We start from the raw sequence: 20,707 nt of genomic DNA, 5'->3' as shown, positions 1-20,707 counted from the left end.
GTTTCGTATGTGCATATTATGCCTATTCTGCCCATAATAGGTGAGAATATTATGGTTAGAGAAAGGTAAACCACCTACATAATTCACTAGTGTGTCCCAATTTCCTCATTTTCCATCTGTATCTACACCTTTAATTTGTTCTCCTGCCTCCTGAAAATTGGCCCTGTGTCCCATTCAGAGTAGTGAATGCCACTACTGCCTCAATTCCTTAACTTCCGATTTGGGAAATCAGAAGGGGGTTCCACTTGCTGAGGAAGGCTTCTCTGAGGCCAGCCTGCAGGGTTTCCTCTAGCTGTGGCACCAGGCAGTACTGCCATGGGTTCTGTCGGTTAGTTATTTCTATCATCCCATCTCCCATACCATCTGCGACATTTGCTCTGGCATTGTAGGTCTAAGTGTAGAAAGCTGGTTCATTATAGAGGCTGGGGGCTGCCTCTCCCCTCAGCACTATGCCTACAGCTTGGAGAGCTGCCTTCAGGGTCATGGCTCCATGGGCTGAATAGCTGCCTGAAAGAAAAGACCGTTATTTTTTTCCAAGACAAATTCAACTCTTTAAATAGCCAGTGAACTTTAAATCACTAATTATACCTAGGGAAAAAAAATGCTCCAATTACTTTTAAATGAACTTTGTAGGCATGTGTTTGTTCTTTACTAAGAAGTCAATGGTTTGCCATCATGGCTTAGTCTATTTCAAGAAGAGAGAAGGCTTTGTTTCCATAAACAATTGCATGTGTTCCGTGTGCCATAAGGCAGCATGGAGTGGCAGGTAGGAGCAGGAACCTGAAACCAAACTGGCTAGGCTTGATTCCAATCTTGGGAAAGTGACTTAACCAATCCAGGCCTCAGTTTCCTCACCTGTAAAACCAAGATAACAGTACCTACCCTCCTAGGGATACCATAAGGATTAGATGAGCCAATATATGTAAGGTGTATAGAGCAGTACCTGGCTACAGTAAATGTTCGTTAAATAGGGTCACAAGCAGAGAGAGGCATTAATGTACTTCCTTAAATTTCCCAACTCTTGAAGAATTGTAACTGAAATGATTCTACTTCTCCAACCCTTAGTGGTCACCTTCCCTTTAATTCTTCTCTGAACAGCCAACCGGAATCCCTACAGAAAAAAATACTACATATCTGGAACAAACATTTTACCAAGTAATACAAACACATGCATACACTGTGTTCAGATATGTACATATCTGAAACAAAAGTTGTACCGTCAATATTTACCCTTACTACATGTGACCGTCTGGCATGCATATGTTCCATTTCATTTTCTCTCAACTAGTCATAACCTACCATATTGATTTCACTAACCTGCAATTTGAAAAATAATGCACTAAAGAAACTTCTTACTTCCATCAAAATGGCAGTTTCCTAGTTCCAACAACTTTAAGATACAGACTGCAATTGCTGGCAACTTTAAATAGAATTTTGAACCCAATATATTACAGTAGCTTTATATGTACATATATAAATATATATGTTACCTCCGCAAATTATTAGCTGTTTAACTGTATGAAAGTGACTTCTCTTAGTTTTCTTTTCTGCTGAGGTAATACCTACCTTCTAGAAATTTTATAAAAATTTAAAAAGAAGCTATAAAATATCTGGTATTCTTTAAGGGGCAGCTATTATAATTACTGGCTGTTACCAAGGACTACACAGATTCTCAAGAGTGGTTCTCAAGGGGTGCCTGGGTGGCTCAGCTGGTTAAGCATTTGCCTTTGGCTCAGGTGATGATCCCAGGGTCCTGGGATCAAGTCCCACATCAGGCTCCTTGCTCAGTGAGAAGCCTTCTTCTCCCTCTGCCTGCTTTTCCCTTTGCCTGCCACTCTGCCTACTTGTGTGCATGCTCTCTCTCTGACAAATAAATAAAATCTTTAAAAAAAATAAACATAAAAAGCAGTTCTCAATCATGGAGGATTTTAAATATACAGATGCCTGAACCTCCCTCCACACTTACTGAATCTCCCAAAATGGGGACTAGGTGAGAGAACACAGAGGGTCAGATTGCCAAATCAGGTTCAACAGGAATTGTGGCTCTTACCCAGTACCCAAAATAAATAATGACTCAAAGGATAGAGACAACAGCAAAATACAAGGCAAGCAGTCTGTCCTTGGAGGGGTCTGAAACCATCAGGTAAATACCCTTCTTTACCTGTGTGGATGCACGTTGGTCCATACTGAACATGAAAGATATAAGCAATAAAGTGCACTGTCTGAACAAAAAAGGAGCGTTTTGGTTATGGAACATCTGCTTTTTATACCCCATTAATTACACAGCTCACATGATATTTTCCAGCAAGCTGTGACTCATAAATTCAAAAATTCCAGGTTTATTTACATTAAGCAACCTAGTCAAACCTGCTTCATCCTGCTAAAAATATTCCACAGGTAAGGACTCTCTAGCTAGTCAATACCATTATTACTGTGTTTGCCAGCAGGTCAGTCATTAGCATGTTTACAAAGGACCTGATGGAAATCTTTCCTTCTCAATAGGTGATACTAATTATAGGGATTGGAACCACTGAACTATACCTTTTCCAGTTCCAATCTAGCATTTCAAAACTTACATGAATAAAAGTTGTTTTGAACTAAGACAAGTAGGGGTTGATATTCAGAATGACCCAAAAGCCCTAGGGCAGTATTAAGCTTTAAATAGCTGAAATTGATCTTTAATTGGCTTAAACCTGCCCTAAGGCTTTGGCAGTCCCTCTTTTATTTCATTTTATGAATGAGGAAATTCAAGCAGTAATAGTTTGACGTTGCTTATTTATGTTTTTTAGGGGTTTTTGGTGGGGGACTGTTTCTGGACATGATAAAACAGCAAATGCAGTCTTCCAAGTGTCCATAACTCAAAACTATTTGAGCCTTGTTTCATATAGTACGCACTGAGTTCTCTCATGTAATATGCTGTAGTATATTTATTCAAATAAAACAGTGTATTTAATCTGTGTTTTTGCAGATATTCCATTGACAGAAGCAGTGATCCTGGAAGATTCTTCTATGTTGACATTACAACAGGTGCCCTAATGACTGCAAGACCCCTTGATCGAGAGGAGTTTTCCTGGCATAATATCACTGTCCTTGCTATGGAAATGAGTAAGAAACACAATAAACTGGTCTCCATAACATGACAAAATATAAGCATTGTAGAATGTGGAAGCTTCTAGAGCTTGTTATATTTTTTATGGGAAGAAACAGAAATTAGTTTATGCAAGTGAGTGAATGTATTCACTTCAAATACTATCTCCTATATACCTAGTCCTGTGCTAGAGATTAAAAAAAAAAAACACTATGCAAAAGCAGTACAAAAAATAGCATCCTTAAATCAAGGAGCTAGACTTCTATATGAAAAGAGGGACAATTCCTGAGAAATCTAAGAGATTTTCAATCTTTAATAAAGATTGGGAATGTACAAATAGCATTGTCGGGGAGCCAAGTATTCCTGTCCCCTTCAAGGGTCCTTCTAGCTGGACTAAGAATCAAATTGACAATGAGAAAGATTAACCAAAGAAAATCAAATTTAACATGCATACATATGGGCAATGCACACAGACATAAAAATTCCAAAGACAGGCAAAATGAGGTATGTATGTCATTCTGAACTAGGAAGAAGGGGGTAGGAGTTTGGGATTTCAAAGGAAAGAAATGAATTTCATAGGATGATAACAGCAGATGTTTGGTAATCAGAGGTTTGCCCTACCATACAGATAGGTCACTCAGATAAAATTTATCTATTAATAACCCTTATTCTGACGGAAAAAAAAAACAATTTAGATACTTCTGTGTGGGTTAAGGGAATGACAAAAGTTTCTCTTGAACCCTCAGGGCCTCAAGTACCTTCAGCTCAAAATAATCCACATGCCAAAAATGGCACATGATGGGGGGGAGGGGACTGTCCTGAACCCCTTCAGTGTAAGATATTATTACTGGATGAAAGAAAGCATTTATAACATATCACCCTTACCACACACATACATACACACAAACATGGATACAAGAATTTGAGACATCTTACACTAAAAAGCAGATTTAGGGACATAAACTTAAAAAAGAATGAAAAACTACTAAAAACTAGATTAACATATTATAAACTTTACAAAAATTAGATTATTTACTACTACATTCAATTTTTTTTCCCTAACACTTAGTGATGGTAAAGGTTCAGGGAAATGCAGACCCTAATGTACTGGCAAAACTATGTCCAGCCATTCGGGGGGAAGGGGGGCAATTGGGCAATTAAGCTTTTGTATTAAGATTCTCCAAACTATTCATACTCTCTTTCTCAAGAGTTCTACTTCTAATAACTATCCTGAGGAAATAATCATAGATATCAACAAAGATCTATGTACCAAATGTCTACTGCACTGTTATTTTAACATAGGGAAAAAAATGGAAATTACCTAAAAGTCCCTATAATAGGGGTCTGCCTAAGTAAACTGTGGTACAACCGTACAATAAAATGAGACTATCAAGCAGTTATTAATATACATGTTTTCTAAGTATTTTTCAATGACACAGGATAATACTGCCCTAAAAGTTCTAAATCCAACTTTTAAATTTTGCTTTATTGCAGTGTGTGTGTGTGCGTGCGTGTGCGTGTGTGTGTGTGTGTGTGTGTGTCTCCATATTTTTGGACACACGTAGTATTACATATATTATATAATGGATATCTCTGGTAGTAGGATTGGAGATCATATGAATCCTGACATTTTGGGGGGATTTTCATTATTCCTTCTATAAACTAGTACCACAGTTATAATGGAAAAAAAATTAAATATTTCAGCACTTTTGGTAACCAGGCAATAGAAATATTTAAGGGGATAACATAGGAGAGCACAGATATTTTTGGGAAAGAAAAGAAAATATAAATCAGAAGAATAAGGCATTCTGAGATTTTATAAAATTACATACTAAGAATAATCTGTGTCTTATAATTTCTATTTTATCTTCTTGGGATGTGATCAAAATAAAAAAGGACAGGAGGGGCATTCCTGGGGCTGTGAAATTGTTCTTGTGTGGCAATGCCAAGCAAAAGACAGACCAAAAGACACATTTCCCCAGGGGTGACTATGTGTAACTTCTCCTGCCCCAGCCAAAGACACAGATTTGGTGTGTGTTTGATCCTATAATATCCCCTTAGTCCCTAAGCAGAAATAAATGTGCAGTGTTATCTGTGTCCCCGTGAAGAACTTGAAACCTTCTGAAATATAATTCAGAGAACTGATTATTCTACAGGAATAAAGCCAAGCAATGCCACGCAGTATGCATCCAGTTAGCAATGGGCTGTTTTCAAGCCCAGAATACAGAACTGACCTGTCTTTAATTTCAGAACCTGAAGCCTGAGCCAAGTGAGAGATTCAAACCCTCTTTTTAAGCTGCATTTTGTGATACCTGTCCGCCCTAAGAGTTATACTCTTCTCCTCATCCTCCCAACATCGCACACTCTCTCACACACCTCGGTGTGCCCACACGCCTTGTGTTCTGACCTCACTCGTATTAGGCAGCACATGCATCCTATGCTTCTCTTGCCATTTCCAAGTTCTTTATCCATTCCTTTAAAAAAACAGTCCAACAAGAAAAATACCTATTCCAGCAAAGAGCTGTCTGGTACTACCTAACCCTCACCTTTGGTTTTCTCTGTGTTCTCTTTAGACAATCCTTCCCAGGTTGGAAGTGTTTCCATCACAATCAAAGTCTTAGATGTGAATGACAACGCTCCAGAATTCCCCCGATTCTATGAAGCTTTTGTGTGTGAAAATGCCAAAGCAGGGCAGGTAAAGCAATTTGTGAGGCGTGCACATTGGTTCACCTCCAACATACAGAAATGACTGCTACAGATAACCAAATTTGCCACCAAAGAAATTTAGACTCCAGAAACTAACAGTTCACAAAAGGGTCCCCAACTTCCATTCATCATGTTGCAACAGTTTATTCGTTAGGACAACCATATGGAGCCCCCATTACATTTTATGATCTCAACAATGCTTTGATGGTAGCTTGATTCACAGGCTGGCCTGAAGTTATCTACCCATCCTGTAACTGAACAACATAGTACCAACTGCAGTAATACGTGCTCTGGGTCCTACGAGCGAGGGACCGTGAAGATCAGAAAACTCTTCTTTTTTCCTCACTTTAGCACTAATACCTGAAAATACTTGCAGTAGGGAAGCTTTATTTTTTGTATCTTCCCACCTCCCTTTCTTAACTTCTGACAACAGGTAACTTATTTAGGGACTGCCTGCCCTATTCTCAGAATGCTTTGTTACCTTGAATACCTACACTCTCCTCCCTCAATTAAAACACAATTTTCATAATGCTGCTCATGTCAGGTCAATTTTAAGAAGGAAGGAATCTGAAGAAACAAATTTCTAATAATTTGAAACAACCACAGTTCTATAATCTGCAAAGACATATTTGTATATTTTTTAAAGTATGCTTTTAAATGTAAATGAATAATTTGGTTGATCAAATTCCAAGTGGTATAACTAAGAAACATCCAGAACTCTGCTTGGAGTGGCCATGTATTCATGCATATTTTGGGCTGCTGCCCACCCTGTATCCATCCTTTCATACCTCAGAGCATAGGCCATGTCCTGTTTTCTGCTCCTGCTTTTGTAAGATACTTTCTTCTCTGCCTGTGACCCAACAGATCCCCTAACAGTCCTAATTTCTTCCCTCAAAGTATATTCTTCCCTCAAAGTGGATTCTGGTAGTAAGGCAAATAGATCAGGATAGTTTTAATATGAAAGTTATGAGTCTGTGAAGTGCATATCTATAAGGCAAGGATTCATGGTTTGGTAATTCAGGCAGATTTTGCTTTCATTTCTCTTACTCACCTAGAACATGACATCTTGCTGCACAGAGACTAGTTATACAACCAAAACTTATATTAACATCCTATACTCACCAAAGATTAAGTCAACACATCCTCACCTTTCTAACTCAGTCAAAAGAAGAAATGATTCACATCTGCCACGGGGGGGGGGGGGGAATGTCCTATAATGATTCTTATCTAAATTCTCTCATCCATTGATTCTTGAAACTCAGTGCAATGGTCTATAGCACTCCTAAAAATTTTTTTCATTAAGCCTGGAATAATTCTACTTCCACATCTATTGAATTTCTAGGAAGATCTGAAACATTATGCAGATAATAAAAGTTACAATGCTGACTTTATGGTGTAAGAAATTATCTGTGTTATTATAAGGAAAGAAAGGAGGTATAAAAACTACATGTACATGCTTGCAGTTATATAAAATTATGCCTACATGTGAACTAAGACATGTAGGGGGCAGGATGCAAAAACAGCAATAGTTTTTGTGCTATGGTAGTTGAGCTTTGAGTAAGGGGGTTTGGACCTTTATTTTAATAATTTTTGTTTTATATTATAACAATGTCATATATATTACATAAATTATGACATAAAACTTTGTTTTATAAGACCTTATGACAAATATATATGATGAAGCTAATTATTAATCTACATTATAAAGAAGGTGATGAGCAGCACATGAATTAAACTCCCCTCTCCCAGAAAATGAAGCACTTACTTTCCTAAAGGTCTTCAGAATAGAAGTTGCATTCTGCCAGGCCAACAACACTTTAACTACCTATCTTGGGGGTTTCTTTGGTGTTTTGGGGTTTTTTTTTGAAGAATTTATTTATTTATTATTTAGAAAGAGAGTGTGGCCAGTGTGTGTGAGTGGGAGGAAAGGGTGAGGGTGAGCTGAGAGAGAATCTCAAGGTAACTCTCTACTAAGCACAGAGCCTAACACAGGGCTCAATCTCACGACCCCATGATCATGACCTGAGCTGAACCAGGAGTCAGACACTCAACCAACTGAGCCACCCAGGCACCCCTAACTACCTCTCTTGTTTTTGGAGCACACACACACACATCTCCCATTTCTACATTTCTAAATACACCTTTTTTTTTTTTAGATTGTATTCATTCATTTGAGAGAAACAGAGCATGAGCAGGCACTGGGTGGGGGGGAGCTTTGGGGGAGGGGAAGGGATATGAAGACTCTGCACTTCCAGCAGAGCCCAACATGGGGAGCAATCCCAAGACTCCAAGATTGAGTCAGATGCTTAACGGACTGAGCCCCCCAGGCACCCCTTTAAATATACCTTGTAATGGCCTATCAGGCAGCCCTTTGAAGCACAGTTTATTTGTGACTTGAAGTTCAGGTCATGAGCCACAAGTCTGTCACATTTATCATCTTTAGCCCACGATACTAAAAATCCTACCCCTTGATTTTGGCTCTGGGATATGTTTTAAAGATTTTCAAAAGCACACAGCTCAGTAGGCATGTGTGGTTTATAACGCATCAGGTCTCCTTGCGTTAGACGTGTCAGGTACTGTTGTCAGCTGTGTGTCTGCCAAGTCGGGGTATGTGCTTTCCTCCTAGCAAGCAGCCAAGGAGGCCCATAAAGAAATCAGATGGCATACTTGGCGATGGCTAAAAGCAGAATGAAACTGGCTGAGCAGAATATTGCACGGCAAGTGGGACTGAGAATGAAGTCTGACCTGCCAGGAGAGTGGAGAGCAGGAGAGTAGCCCATTGTGTTCCCAACTGTTGCAACCAAATTTGCCATCAAAAAAACTCAGACCCCAGAAACTAACCCAGCAAGGCAGTGTCTTCACTCACTTATTCTTTAAAAGCCCTGTAACCAACCAGTCCTATGCCTCAAGCCCCCATCTCACCACTACGTATATAATTTCACAGGTCAGATATTCTGAAATGACTTCCACAACTATGTTTGCCTCATACATAATCACCTATTTATAACATTCATCAAGAAATATGTTTTGTCAGGGTGCCTGGGTGGCTCGGTCAGTTAAGTGTCTGCCTTCGGCTCTGGTCATGATCATAGAGTCCAGGGATTGAGCCCTGCATCGGGCTCCCTGCTGAGTGAGGAGCAGTTTTGTGGTTTTTGTTTTTGGTTTTTTTTTTTATCATGGCCTTCATAACTCTCATGGCAAACTACTACTTTGAAAAGCACTGTGGAAAAGGCAAAGTTTGGGCCAAAGAGCTCAAGAGAAAGCCATCCCTTCTTTTGTTCTCTTCAACCCCAAGCTCTGCTTCTGACTCTAGTCTGTTCCATACATCCCACTGTAGGTCTTGGGCTCTACACCTTTCCTAGCTCCCCTTCCAGCCAACAAAAAGCAACAGCCCTGTGACCCAACCCCTCCCATCTGAGTTCATTAACCTGATGCAGTAGATGTTGATGTGTCTATTTCTCTTCTAGGTATTAGTCATTTTTAAATAGAGGCTTCTCAAAGATAGCAAATTGACCCTGAAATATTAACCCAAATGTTAAGGTTAAGTAGGTGAGGTGGGAGAATGAAAAACTGGGAGACCAGCAGGACCTTGTGGCAACTCACAGGTTTTTTTAGCCAATCTTCTAGTTAGATTGCTTAAAAATGACTAGTTTTGGTGTGAGAACTTGTTATGTTCTCAGGCTTAACGCCTGAGGTATTCAAATAGCATTCACCATGTGCCTGTGAATGTATTCAGGCCCAACAATAAAAACCAAAATTCAGTCCTGAGTTGTGTGATGGCACGGTACTTTCCACTAAGTTTCAGGATGTCCTGCTCATCAGGGAAAACAATCCACTATTGGATTTCAGGGTTTAGGATCCCACCAGACCCTGCAGATTTTTCTTTCAACTCTGATTCACATGATTTCATGTCACTCCCACAGCTGATCCAGACAGTGAGTGCAGTGGACCAAGATGACCCACACAATGGTCAGCACTTCTACTACAGCTTGGCTCCAGAGGCTGCTAACAACCCCAACTTCACTGTTAGGGACAACCAAGGTAATCAGGTGGATAGGCGACTGTCAATGCTTTTCTATAGACTGGGCTGGATACTTTCGGTTACTATACCATGCAAACAGCCGTCAAAGGTCACCTGCCCTTTAGTAGCAGTGAAGACATTAATGCTAATTTGTAATGTCTTTAAAAGCTTTGTTTTAACAGATGAAAGACAAAGAATGTCCTCTGCTGATTCTGAAACTTTCAGTTAATCAGTTCACAAATGTTTTAGAGTTGGCTCTGCGTGAGACAGTGTGCCAGGCACGCAGGCAAAAGCCCTCCTTATTCCCCCAGGTAACGGCCATGTCTGTATGCTCTATAACTGTCGGAAGAATCTGAGAAAAACGATAGAAATTGAACTAGATAAAGAGAAAAACCTGAGGGAACATTTCTGAGCAAGCATCAAAGGGGACAACAGTGAAAAGCTCCCAGAATAAAAGGGAAAGAAAGGCTAAAATGACAAAGGACAAACACAGGATCACAGAGTGTAGCTCTGGCACTGAAATAACTTTATCACTTTAGAATGACTTTAAAAAGACAGAGCCAGGTGGGGTTCCCTATTCCAGAAACCACTCCCCACTACAACTTAGCTGGAATGGAATTCTAGACCTCTCTTTTTGCAGTAAGCATTCTGATCGGCTAAGAAATGTACAGACCTAGCACACTCTTCACTGGGCACAGATGGGGAAAGGAAAGACTTCTGTTCTCTTGTCAAATGATTTTCAAAGAAAGATCAGAAAAAATCATTTAAATCTGTCAAGGGAACCCCTTCTGTTACTAACTCTGCTACTTGCTGTCTGACCTTGGGGAAAGAGGTCATCACTTCTCCGGGCTTTACTAGCCTCATTCTTATTCCAATTCTAAAATACTAATTGCCACTGTGTAACAATCTAAACAAAGGGTAACAAAAAGTCATGATTAGGCCTGCCTGGTCTTAGTCTCAAACATCAATTATTTGAAACTTTAAAGTATTAATTCCACCCCATGTGATATTCTGCCATTAACACTTGAGACTATTAAACCTGTTTTCTTTTAAATGGAAAACATTCCTCCAAGTCTTTCCTTTAACCTACATGTTATCGTAAAATCACTATGATAATTCTAGAAGGGAGGGTAATATATAATCTAAATCATAACAACAGAAGTACTACAATTAAACATCCAGATCTTTTTATTGGGTCAAATTTTGAACTATTCATTCATCTGCTTCATAGGGAAATCCTTCCTACAAAAAGTGGTTTCAGCCCCCTCAGGGCTGGTTTTACAGCGGAAACGGGGTGGGGGGGTGATAATACATTATACTGTTTCTTCAACTTTTCAGTGAAGCGTCATTCTATTCCTTCACTCTGATATTTGTCAGAATCAACACAGAAACAATATGCAGCAAAATGTTGCAAATTTATTAAATGAGTTTGGACACCAATTCATAGAGCCAACGCTTTAAAAAGATGGGCCACTGGAACACGATGACTATAAAAAGAAATGACTCATTTCTTGGAAGGTTTTCCAAAACAAAAGTCAGCACATTTTAAATAGAAAGAATGAACTCTTAATCTCCTCGTGTCAATTTATCCCATGAGTATTTTCTACTGAGGCTCATTAAAAAATTGACCAACATCTAATTTGGTGATCTACTGTCAGGACCCCAACTTCCGTGCCCAAAACATGATATCCTTTTATGAACAAAACAAGGCACTATCTCAAGGAGAGCCTTTCTTACTTTTTCTTTTTTATCCCCAAAACATTATTAAAAAGATTGTGTGTATATAGCATTCTGCAGTTTCAAATACATTTTCCCATACTTTGCTTTATTTAATATTTACAATAACCCTCTAAGGTTACAAGGAAGTCACTAATCCCTCTGATTCTCACTGTCTCATTTGATAGATAAGGAAAGAAAGCAAATGGCCCACAATCAGAAAGTGAGTAAGCATTAAGGCTGGGACCGGAAGATGGGGGAAAAAAAGGAAAAAGGAAAGAAAGAAAAAAGGAAAAAGACTTTGCGTCACCTTGGAAACTAATATTGTTTCCAAATGGGTTACTAAAGCCCGACTCATCATATTCAACAAAAACTCTGCAAGTGGCTACTCTGCAAGTGGCCAGAACCCTTCTAAGACTAAATCCAGCAAGGCAGTGCTCTGGTCTTTTTTCTTTTTCTTTAACCTTAAATAATTCTAAGATCAAGAAACATCATGTACAGTACTTGATTAAATGATGATGTAATACTTTTATGAAACTCAACTCTGGTCAAGCATTCTAAAAGTCTTACAACACGGCCTTGATTAAACTGAAAAATAAAAATAAAACAGATTTCTGTTTGAGAAAAACATGGTTTCTGGAAAAACAATTAACACTGTCAAACAGAATTAATAGTACTTAGCTACTAAATCTGGAAAAACAGAAAAACAGATGGGTTGTACAGTAGGTAGAAATATTAATATAATCCTCAGGTTGGCAACCGGTTGCTATCTTCCTCCACGGAGAAGCAAATACAAGAGGAAAAGGGCCTGTACCAAAGCAAGAAAGGATTTCCATTGGCTGGGTAATTTTCAAGAGTTAAAATCACTACACCAAATAAGCAGTTACACAGCAAAATGTAAGAAATGTATACTTGGAGTCAGAGAGATCAGAGCTCAAACCTCAGCTCTGCTACCAAGTTAGTAACTTTCAACAAATTATATCATTTCTCTAGGCCTTAACTCACCCCCTGTAAAAGCGTCAGATTATCGCTATCTCATCAAATGTGAAAATTAATCACTGCTATTGTGAAAAGGCAGGGCAAGAAGGAAGTGGAAAAGCTAATGAAGGGATAATGTATTCATCAGAATAGGCTACCCTATGCTGCGGAACAAATAACTCCAAAATTCCAGTGGCTTAACACAACTAAAATTCATTCCTTGCTCACATAAAACCAATTGTGGGTCTGAGCAACAAGGACAGCTGTCCATGTAGCTCAGTGTCCCAAGTTGCGTGGCTCTCCATCTTAAACGTTCTTGTATGGTATCACACCAAGGCAACAGAACACAGAGAAACACATACCAGCTATTATTACATGCTTCTGCCTGGAAGTGACACAAATCGCTTTTGCTTATTTTTCATTATCAAAAGCAAATCATAATAGACATGCCAAAATTTAAGAAGGTAGAAAAGTATAATCCTTTATTATGCCCAAGAAAAGAAAGGAGAACCAGAAATATTGAAAATTAACAATGTTTACTTTGGTTAGGCTGTCAGAAGTTTTTGTGAAGTTCTAGACTCTTCCTTGTGAAATGTAAAACACATTCGAAGGACCTTCCATGTTGATGCTAGCTTTGAGAGTCACTGCTTCCATGTCCTATCACATCTCTCAACTTTTTTCCTCTCCTGAAAATGATCTGAACTTTGCAAAAAATATATGACTTATAATTCAAACCCACTCAAAGAAACTTGAAAACACAGATTAAAAAAATAAAAGATCCCAGAACACTACATTAGGCAAATATAAATATAAATACACACATACACCCCACCTTTGTGGAAACACATCAAATAATTCTGCTACTCCCCTTTAAAACTAGAGGGGAAAAAAAACTAGTATTGCTGATCAGGAATGACTTTTCACCAAGTTCTTATTAACTGTGTCACCTTAGACCACAAGTAGGGGGAAATAACAGGGTGTATCACGTGATTAGGGGATTTCAAATAAGCTTCTGCTAAATGAGCAGGTTCTTCAGAAAGCACAGGAGGAGCTGGTGACTGCATTTCAGAGGCATTAAAAGAAAATAGCGAAAGACATGAATTCCAGTCAAAGTGGCAAAAATAAGCAACCTGCCACAGTCAAGCGGGCTCCTCAGCATTCTTTTTCTGGAGGCACAAAGCAGCCCCAGGGCCTTGGACAGCTGCTGAGTGGGAACAAACAGGGCCCACAAGTGGCCAGTGATTGTTCATTCCTATCAAGCTTTCATCGGAACATTTCAGTTAGATCTGAAGTCTAACGGTTCGCCCTGGGCACTTCATGTCACAAAGGGTAAGAGAGACTCTCAAAAAGGGTTTCTGTCTTTAGGCCTCAGGGTTTTGCCTGGAAGCGAACACAAATCCATGGTTTCTGAATTCAAATGCTGATCCAGACAAACCAGAGGTGGCCATAGCTAACCGCCTCCAAGGACTGTTTGACACTCCCTCTCCAGCCTTCCCACATCCCACCCCTGCCCTCTTGCTTTCCTCAATCCAAGAAATTAATGCACTTGTTGGTTCTTCCATTTCCTTCTTCCCTCCCACTTTTCCTCTCCCTTTTTTCAACCCTGGAATCCCTGTTTTCTTCAGATAACACTGCCCGGATTCTCACCAGGAGGTCTGGCTTCCGGCAACAGGAGCAGAGTGTCTTCTACCTGCCTATCCTGATAGCAGACAGCGGGCAGCCGGTGCTGAGCAGCACGGGCACGCTGACCATCCAGGTGTGCAGCTGTGACGACGACGGCCACGTCCTGTCCTGCAGCCCCGAGGCCTACATGCTCCCTGTCAGTTTGAGCCGGGGTGCCCTCATCGCCATCCTGGCCTGCATCTTTGTCCTCTTAGGTGAGCAAGTGGCTCCCTTCTCTTCTGTGGGGTCCTGCAAGTACTTACTTAGCTACCATTCTAACACAGGTGCTCAGAACCGGTTTTCTATGCCACGCTTATTAAAAAGGTGCCAGAGTAAGGCTGGGAAAGAATAAAGAAACTGAAGATAGTCCCTTCCTTCAAGGAACTCATGGCCTCTTTGACCAGACCAAAGCAAATATATTTGTCAAGCATCTACTATGGGCTGGGGTACCATTCTAGGTGCTGGGATTAATAAAGCAGACACATTCCAGCCTTCACAAAGCTTACTTCAGAGCTAAGCGAGTTCATTTTGACACCACAGAATCAACATGACAATTTTGGGCAGGATACGATATACACCTCTTCTAACACCTTCATTTCGGATAAATAGTAGCTAAATCACAAAGAGAGAGTGACAGGCCCAAGGCCAAATGTCAGAGGCAGAGCCAGAAGTGAAATGCAGCAGACCCTACACTGTGCATCCCTGTATTCGAGTGGTAAGGCTCTTGTCCTAAATGTTCATCCCCCAAATTCTGGAGGTGGTAGGTGTTACAGAGAAGGACAGGGTATCCTGAAGGGACAGGAGACAAGGGTAGATGCCATTTTAAACAAGGTGGTCAGGGAAGGCCTCCCTGATAAGGAGACCTTTGAGCAAAGACCTGAGAGAAGTGACAGAGTGAACCCCATGGCTAACTGGGAGAATAAGCTATTTGGGGGCGTTAGCACCCCTCCGAGGCACTGTGACCATCTAACGAGGAACAGTGACTACACAGGGCTGATGTGCCACTGACGGTAACATAAAAGATGCGACGACAGGCTAGTGAGAGAGCACTAGTGAGGGAGAGGATCCTTTATTTCTCTGCTCAAATCATACAGCAAGACAGCCACCCATCTCCCTTGCACATAAGGCCATCTGAGCAATTGTTTTTGAACTCAACACTCAAAAACAAACAATAAAACACCTCAACTAACTCTGAAAACCACAAAAATATCTGTACATATATCCCAACTCTTCTGATTGAATTAATTCATTGCACACATATTTTGTTTAGAAAAAAGCAGACTTAGTAAATATCACTCAATATGAGAGAAATCCTACCATTCTATGAGGGAAAAGAATAGAGCCCTGGGGATTCAAATTAGAATAGGCATGCAGATATCCATGTAACCCCTTGACCCCAGGTTTACCTCTGCACCAAGAGACTGAGTCAGACCAAAGACAGAAGGTCCCAACTGCAAAATGTCAGCACTTGATTGAATTTCTAGGTAGGTCTGTGGAATATGCTTCTCAAAAAACATTTACAAATACCACATATGATTTGATTTGGTTGTTTTAGTTCAGTGCTATATGAAAAGGGAAGTAATATAAATAAGTAACTTTTCTAAATCCTCAGATCCCTGCATCAGAGAATTGTTACAGTTTCTGGTCCCGGTCTGCATTGACAAACACCCTCCTGCAATTCCCTGAGTGTCCATAAGATGGCATTGGGAGTCCTTGAGTGCAGAACAGAATAAGCTACAAGATGCCTTTGAAGAAACTTGCTCCTAGGAGAAATTTCCAACCTGACTGTTCCTACTTCTGTCTTTGGAAAATGTCTGCATTATAAGTTCACCCTTGCCCACAAAGAGTAGAAAAAGCCATCATTACAGAAAGATTGATTTAAAAAGACTGGCACAGAGAGGCTCTCAAGCCAGAAATGGTGTGCAAGGGGCGATTTATACTGTGCCTCCCAAACCCATCATGTCTTAGCTTTTGAATTGTACGGAATAGTTTTCAGGAGCTAAACTGAGCAGAGCTTTATATGCAACTTTATATAAAATGTTCATAATTTTAAGCACTCTTATTTCTAAGAATGCACATCCTAAATAAAATATAATTCATAAAACTGAGTAAGATTGAATTGTAGTGGATTTGCCAACAAAATGCTACATTTTGTGGACAATTAAATAAACATACTAATCTCGACTTTAAAGGTTTTTTTCCATGTCTCTAGTATATATCTAGTTCCTGGAAAATCTCATAGGCCCTACGCACTGTGCCTATAATAGCTAAAGAATAAACATCCCTAGAACTGATTCTCTTCTGTCAGGGAAGCCTTTCAGTTGAATAGCACCATGTTTCCCAGAATCTGATTTTCAGGGCATTATCCAATACCTGTTCTTTAAATCAGAGTATCAAAAAAATAAGATATATGTAAGATATTTATAAGATAAATGTAAGATGGACCAATTCTATAAACTGCCTAATTCTCTATCATCAGAAGTCTTTCTGGCAGGTATCCAAAGACTTTTCTAATTTTGCTTCCTAGCATTTTCTTAAATACCACCCCTACCATTCCAATATCATCTGTGTGAAGGTTTTTCAGTCCCCTAGGAAGAACTGCCCAGCCCTGCTTCTGTATTCTCTTTGCAACACTTATAACCCTACGATAGCCCTTATCACTGCCTGATTTGTATTAATCATCAGGGTCTATAATCTCCTTAGATTACAAGTTTATAAATCCGAAAATCATGTCATATTCAATGTTGTTTCTCTGTTGCTTTCCATAGTGTCTAAAAAATATTTGAGTTTAGTAACTGTTACTCAGCCCCACAAACACAGCATGTTCATTTAGAATCCCATTTATCCAGCCTGCATCCACCCAGATCACACCCCAGCCTCCCACACCCAGTTTAAGCCCCCACTTCCTTAAAGCCCTATTAGTCCACTTCTCTGAAATCTCACAATTGGGTAGAGTCCATGAGTCATATTTTGGCACACAGAGAAAATATACTAAAGAGTATATAACTGTTTCCTGTGCATGCATTTTGTCACCGAAGCTATTTGGGAAATTATTAGGTATTAACATCATCAACTGCAATTTACAAAAAGCACATTCTATATCCAAATTTTTTAAATCATTACGGTGAATTTTTTAAGTCAGTTCATAATTTTACTAGGCATATGACTGAACTCCATTTTTCTCCCCCTTGGTAAACTGCAGTTTTATTTTGCAGTGTTGTCAAGTTGTTACCATTCACCAGCTGTAACAAAGCACATCAGAAAAAAAAAAAAAAATCAATAGCAGTTCTACAGCTAAAACCTCAACACACTTCCTGGAAAACATTTTCAGTCACAGGAGATAAACAGTTCAATGGAATTATCTTTATCTCTCCTTTAAACCCCAGTGAACACATCCTGGAAAAAAAATACATTTGTTGGGATAAAATTTTATCCAAACCTGCAAGGGCACATCTAACAGTGTGGAGCTTCTTTGATAACGTGATGAATTATATAAAATGTCACTGCTCATTCCCTCCCTTCCATGAACATCACTGGATCCAGAGTCACAACCAGCTAACAGAAGGCTTTCTGAGGAATCGGAGTTTATTGGAAAAGAGTGATCACTTATACTCTCTTATTTTTTGAAAGAGGCATAAAAAGACTAAGACTTTGATTCATACTTAGCCTATATGTCTCTATGCATATGTATTAATATGTGATTACATTTACAGAGTAGAATCCTACTAAGATACTATGTAAAAAAGCAGGATTCCACCTACATAGTAAGATTTCCACGTTATCAGAAATATATACTCATCCTTATATGGCCAGAGGACATTGTCTGATCCTTAGCATAGACTCCACACCACGCCGTAGTGCTTTCTGCTTAATGGGATTTAATTTTGGGGTGGCTCAGTGTACACACACACCCACACAATTTCAAAGCAGCAAGCTGATGCAAAGAAACTTCATATGCAACCTCTAACTGAACCACCTGGAAAAAATATAGGGCTTCGTTTGCCTACAAATTTTCAATCTGACCTTGCAGTGTGAGTGAGAACGAGGTAGACCCTGTGGTTTAAAATATCCAAATGCTGTCTCTGAGCTCAGCACTCAAAGAACTCTTCCCATACCTGTGGTTAATCATGGCTACTTCAAATCATGGAACACACCTCCAGGTCTCTTGGGTAAAGATCCTGTCCTCTTTGTTCCCGGCAGTGCTGGTGCTGCTCATTCTGTCCATGAGGAGGCACCGGAAACAGCCGTACATCATCGATGACGAGGAGAACATCCATGAGAACATAGTCCGCTACGATGACGAGGGTGGCGGCGAGGAGGACACCGAGGCCTTTGACATCGCGGCCATGTGGAACCCCCGGGAGGCGCAGGGGGGAGGCGCCCCCAAGACGCGGCAGGACATGCTGCCCGAGATTGAGAGCCTCTCCCGCTACGTGCCTCAGACGTGCGCCGTGAACAGCACGGTCCACAGCTACGTGCTGGCCAAGCTCTACGAGGCCGACATGGACCTGTGGGCCCCGCCCTTCGACTCCCTCCAGACGTACATGTTCGAGGGGGACGGCTCCGTGGCCGGGTCGCTGAGCTCCCTGCAGTCGGCCACGTCGGACTCGGAGCAAAGCTTCGACTTCTTGACGGACTGGGGGCCCCGCTTCCGGAAGCTGGCGGAGCTCTACGGGGCGTCGGAGGGGCCCGCGCCCCTGTGGTGACGGAAGCCGGGAGGCAGGCGCGCGTCCAAACCCAGACGTTCTCGGCGGACGCTCGCCGAAGGTGCAGCCAACCACACGAGCAATACTGTGCTGGAGAGCGAGTAGGGGGTGAGCGGCGAAGAGAGTTCTCTCTGGATCAGCTTTACTTGGTTACATTAAGTTAAGTAATCAAAAGGAAACGCAGGAAGAGGGGGGCAGAAACTCCAATTACCTTTCTTTCCTTTTTTCTTTTTAATTTTTGTGACACTGTATTCAAGGGCTTGGAGTCCAAGGTTAAGTTATGGTGAGCTTGGCTTTTCTCTCCCATTCGCCAAGGCCTTTGTCACTTTGTCACTTTGCCACCACCGAAGACTTTCTGGTCTTAACATACATAGGTGGCAACTGAAGGGAAGTTTGACTCTCATATCCTTTTTTTCTTTTTGGCTCCCTTTTTTTTTTAAATCTTACTTTATTCTCCACTTAAGAGTTTTGCTGGCTCATCAAACCGCACAAATCAACCCACACAAAAGAACACTGAAAAATTGTTACTCGGTGAAATTAACCTACTTGTCTTGGGACGGATGGGATTTCTTTTAACCCTTTTGAGACAAGGTTAAGGCGACTCGGCCTTGCATGACGGGTGGGTGGGGGATGGGAGAAGGAAGAGGCATTGACTTTGTGCTCAAGTTTAATGGCTGAACCAAGAGTTGTTGGCATTACAACGAATCCAACTCCATCAAGTTAGAGTGCTCTGTTCTCTCGGCTCTTTAACTGTGCCCCTGCAAAATTGTTCAGATCGAAACCAGAAAATCTGCCTCTTTTGCACTGTAGATGTCTCTTCCATGTGCCAAATGTGAAGATTAGATGCTACAAATGAAAGCCAAATAAGAAGAAGTATCTGATAAAAGCATGGGTTAGAGGGCTTTCCTAATCTGTGTGAGGTCAATCCAAGGGATGTTTACATACTGTAGATAACCTACTTGAACAAAAATCAGTATTATAGAGAATAAATGGATGTAAGAAAATTACATGTATAAGTTTTGTATATTTGTTAATAATTTTGGTAATAAATATGATGTACTGCATCTCAGTACCCTAGCACTTCTTTTAATAAAAGTTAAATAGAAGGGAAAGTCTATTGCACATTTGTTTAATTGCAGAGCACAAAGATGGCCTTGTGATCTTAACCTGGCCTCAGGTTGCTGGGTCTGGAGCTGATTCGTAAGGCAAAGGCAGCAGCAGAGAAGCACGACTCTGTGCTTTCTTTTTCAGTCACTGAACACATGAACGTTATGGTTCCAACTGTTAAGCTTTCCATGAACACCCTCATACCCCCATCTCTGAAAAGAGTAAAGGATGGTTTGATAATATCAATGATATAAGGGTGAATTGCCCCCATATTTTTCATTTTGTGAGAGGGTTTTCCACGTAGCCACCAAGAAGACAGGCCACTATGCTACTTTTATCTCTGTTCTATTGGCAAATCAAATATGTACAAACATGTGTACAAATATGTATATACCAAATCTGTACAGCTCACCAATACTGGATGAGTTCACAGAAGACTGGGACCATATCTTACTCATCTTTCCTTGCCTCACAATTGGTTGTGAACAAAATAGTTTTCTGTGGGTCTTGTTTATAAAAATGATTCTCAAATTTTAATGGGTGTCAGAATCTCCTGGAACATTTGTTAAATAATAGCTTGTTGGGCCCAACTGCCCCTGGAGTTTCCAATTCAGTTAATCTGGGGCAATTTGCATTTCTAACAAGTTTCTAGGTGGTGCTGATGCCACTGGTCCAGGGATCACACTTTGAGAACCTCTGTTGTATGGCCAGTCTCTCTCACAC

At 40.4% G+C, this 20,707-nt stretch overlaps 1 protein-coding gene across 1 annotated transcript in view; it reads left to right on the top strand.

The window, feature by feature from the left end:
• CDH20 (cadherin 20) overlaps positions 1–19,841 on the top strand; it is a 49,097-nt gene extending 29,256 nt beyond the window's left edge. Inside the window, exons 7-11 of the mRNA XM_008705403.2 lie at positions 2,969–3,105; positions 5,662–5,783; positions 9,718–9,835; positions 14,135–14,386; positions 18,372–19,841. Of these exons, the coding sequence (XP_008703625.2) occupies positions 2,969–3,105; positions 5,662–5,783; positions 9,718–9,835; positions 14,135–14,386; positions 18,372–18,877 (1,135 nt within the window). The 3' untranslated portion in view covers positions 18,878–19,841. The remainder of the gene's footprint in view (positions 1–2,968; positions 3,106–5,661; positions 5,784–9,717; positions 9,836–14,134; positions 14,387–18,371) is intronic.
• Positions 19,842–20,707: the final 866 nt, after the last annotated feature.

The sequence above is a fragment of the Ursus maritimus genome, unplaced genomic scaffold (genome assembly GCF_017311325.1).
Source record: "Ursus maritimus isolate PB19 unplaced genomic scaffold, ASM1731132v1 scaffold_18, whole genome shotgun sequence".
Lineage (NCBI taxonomy): Eukaryota > Metazoa > Chordata > Mammalia > Carnivora > Ursidae > Ursus > Ursus maritimus.
Note: the sequence above shows the minus strand (reverse complement) of the source record. Positions and strands in the feature narration are given on the sequence as shown.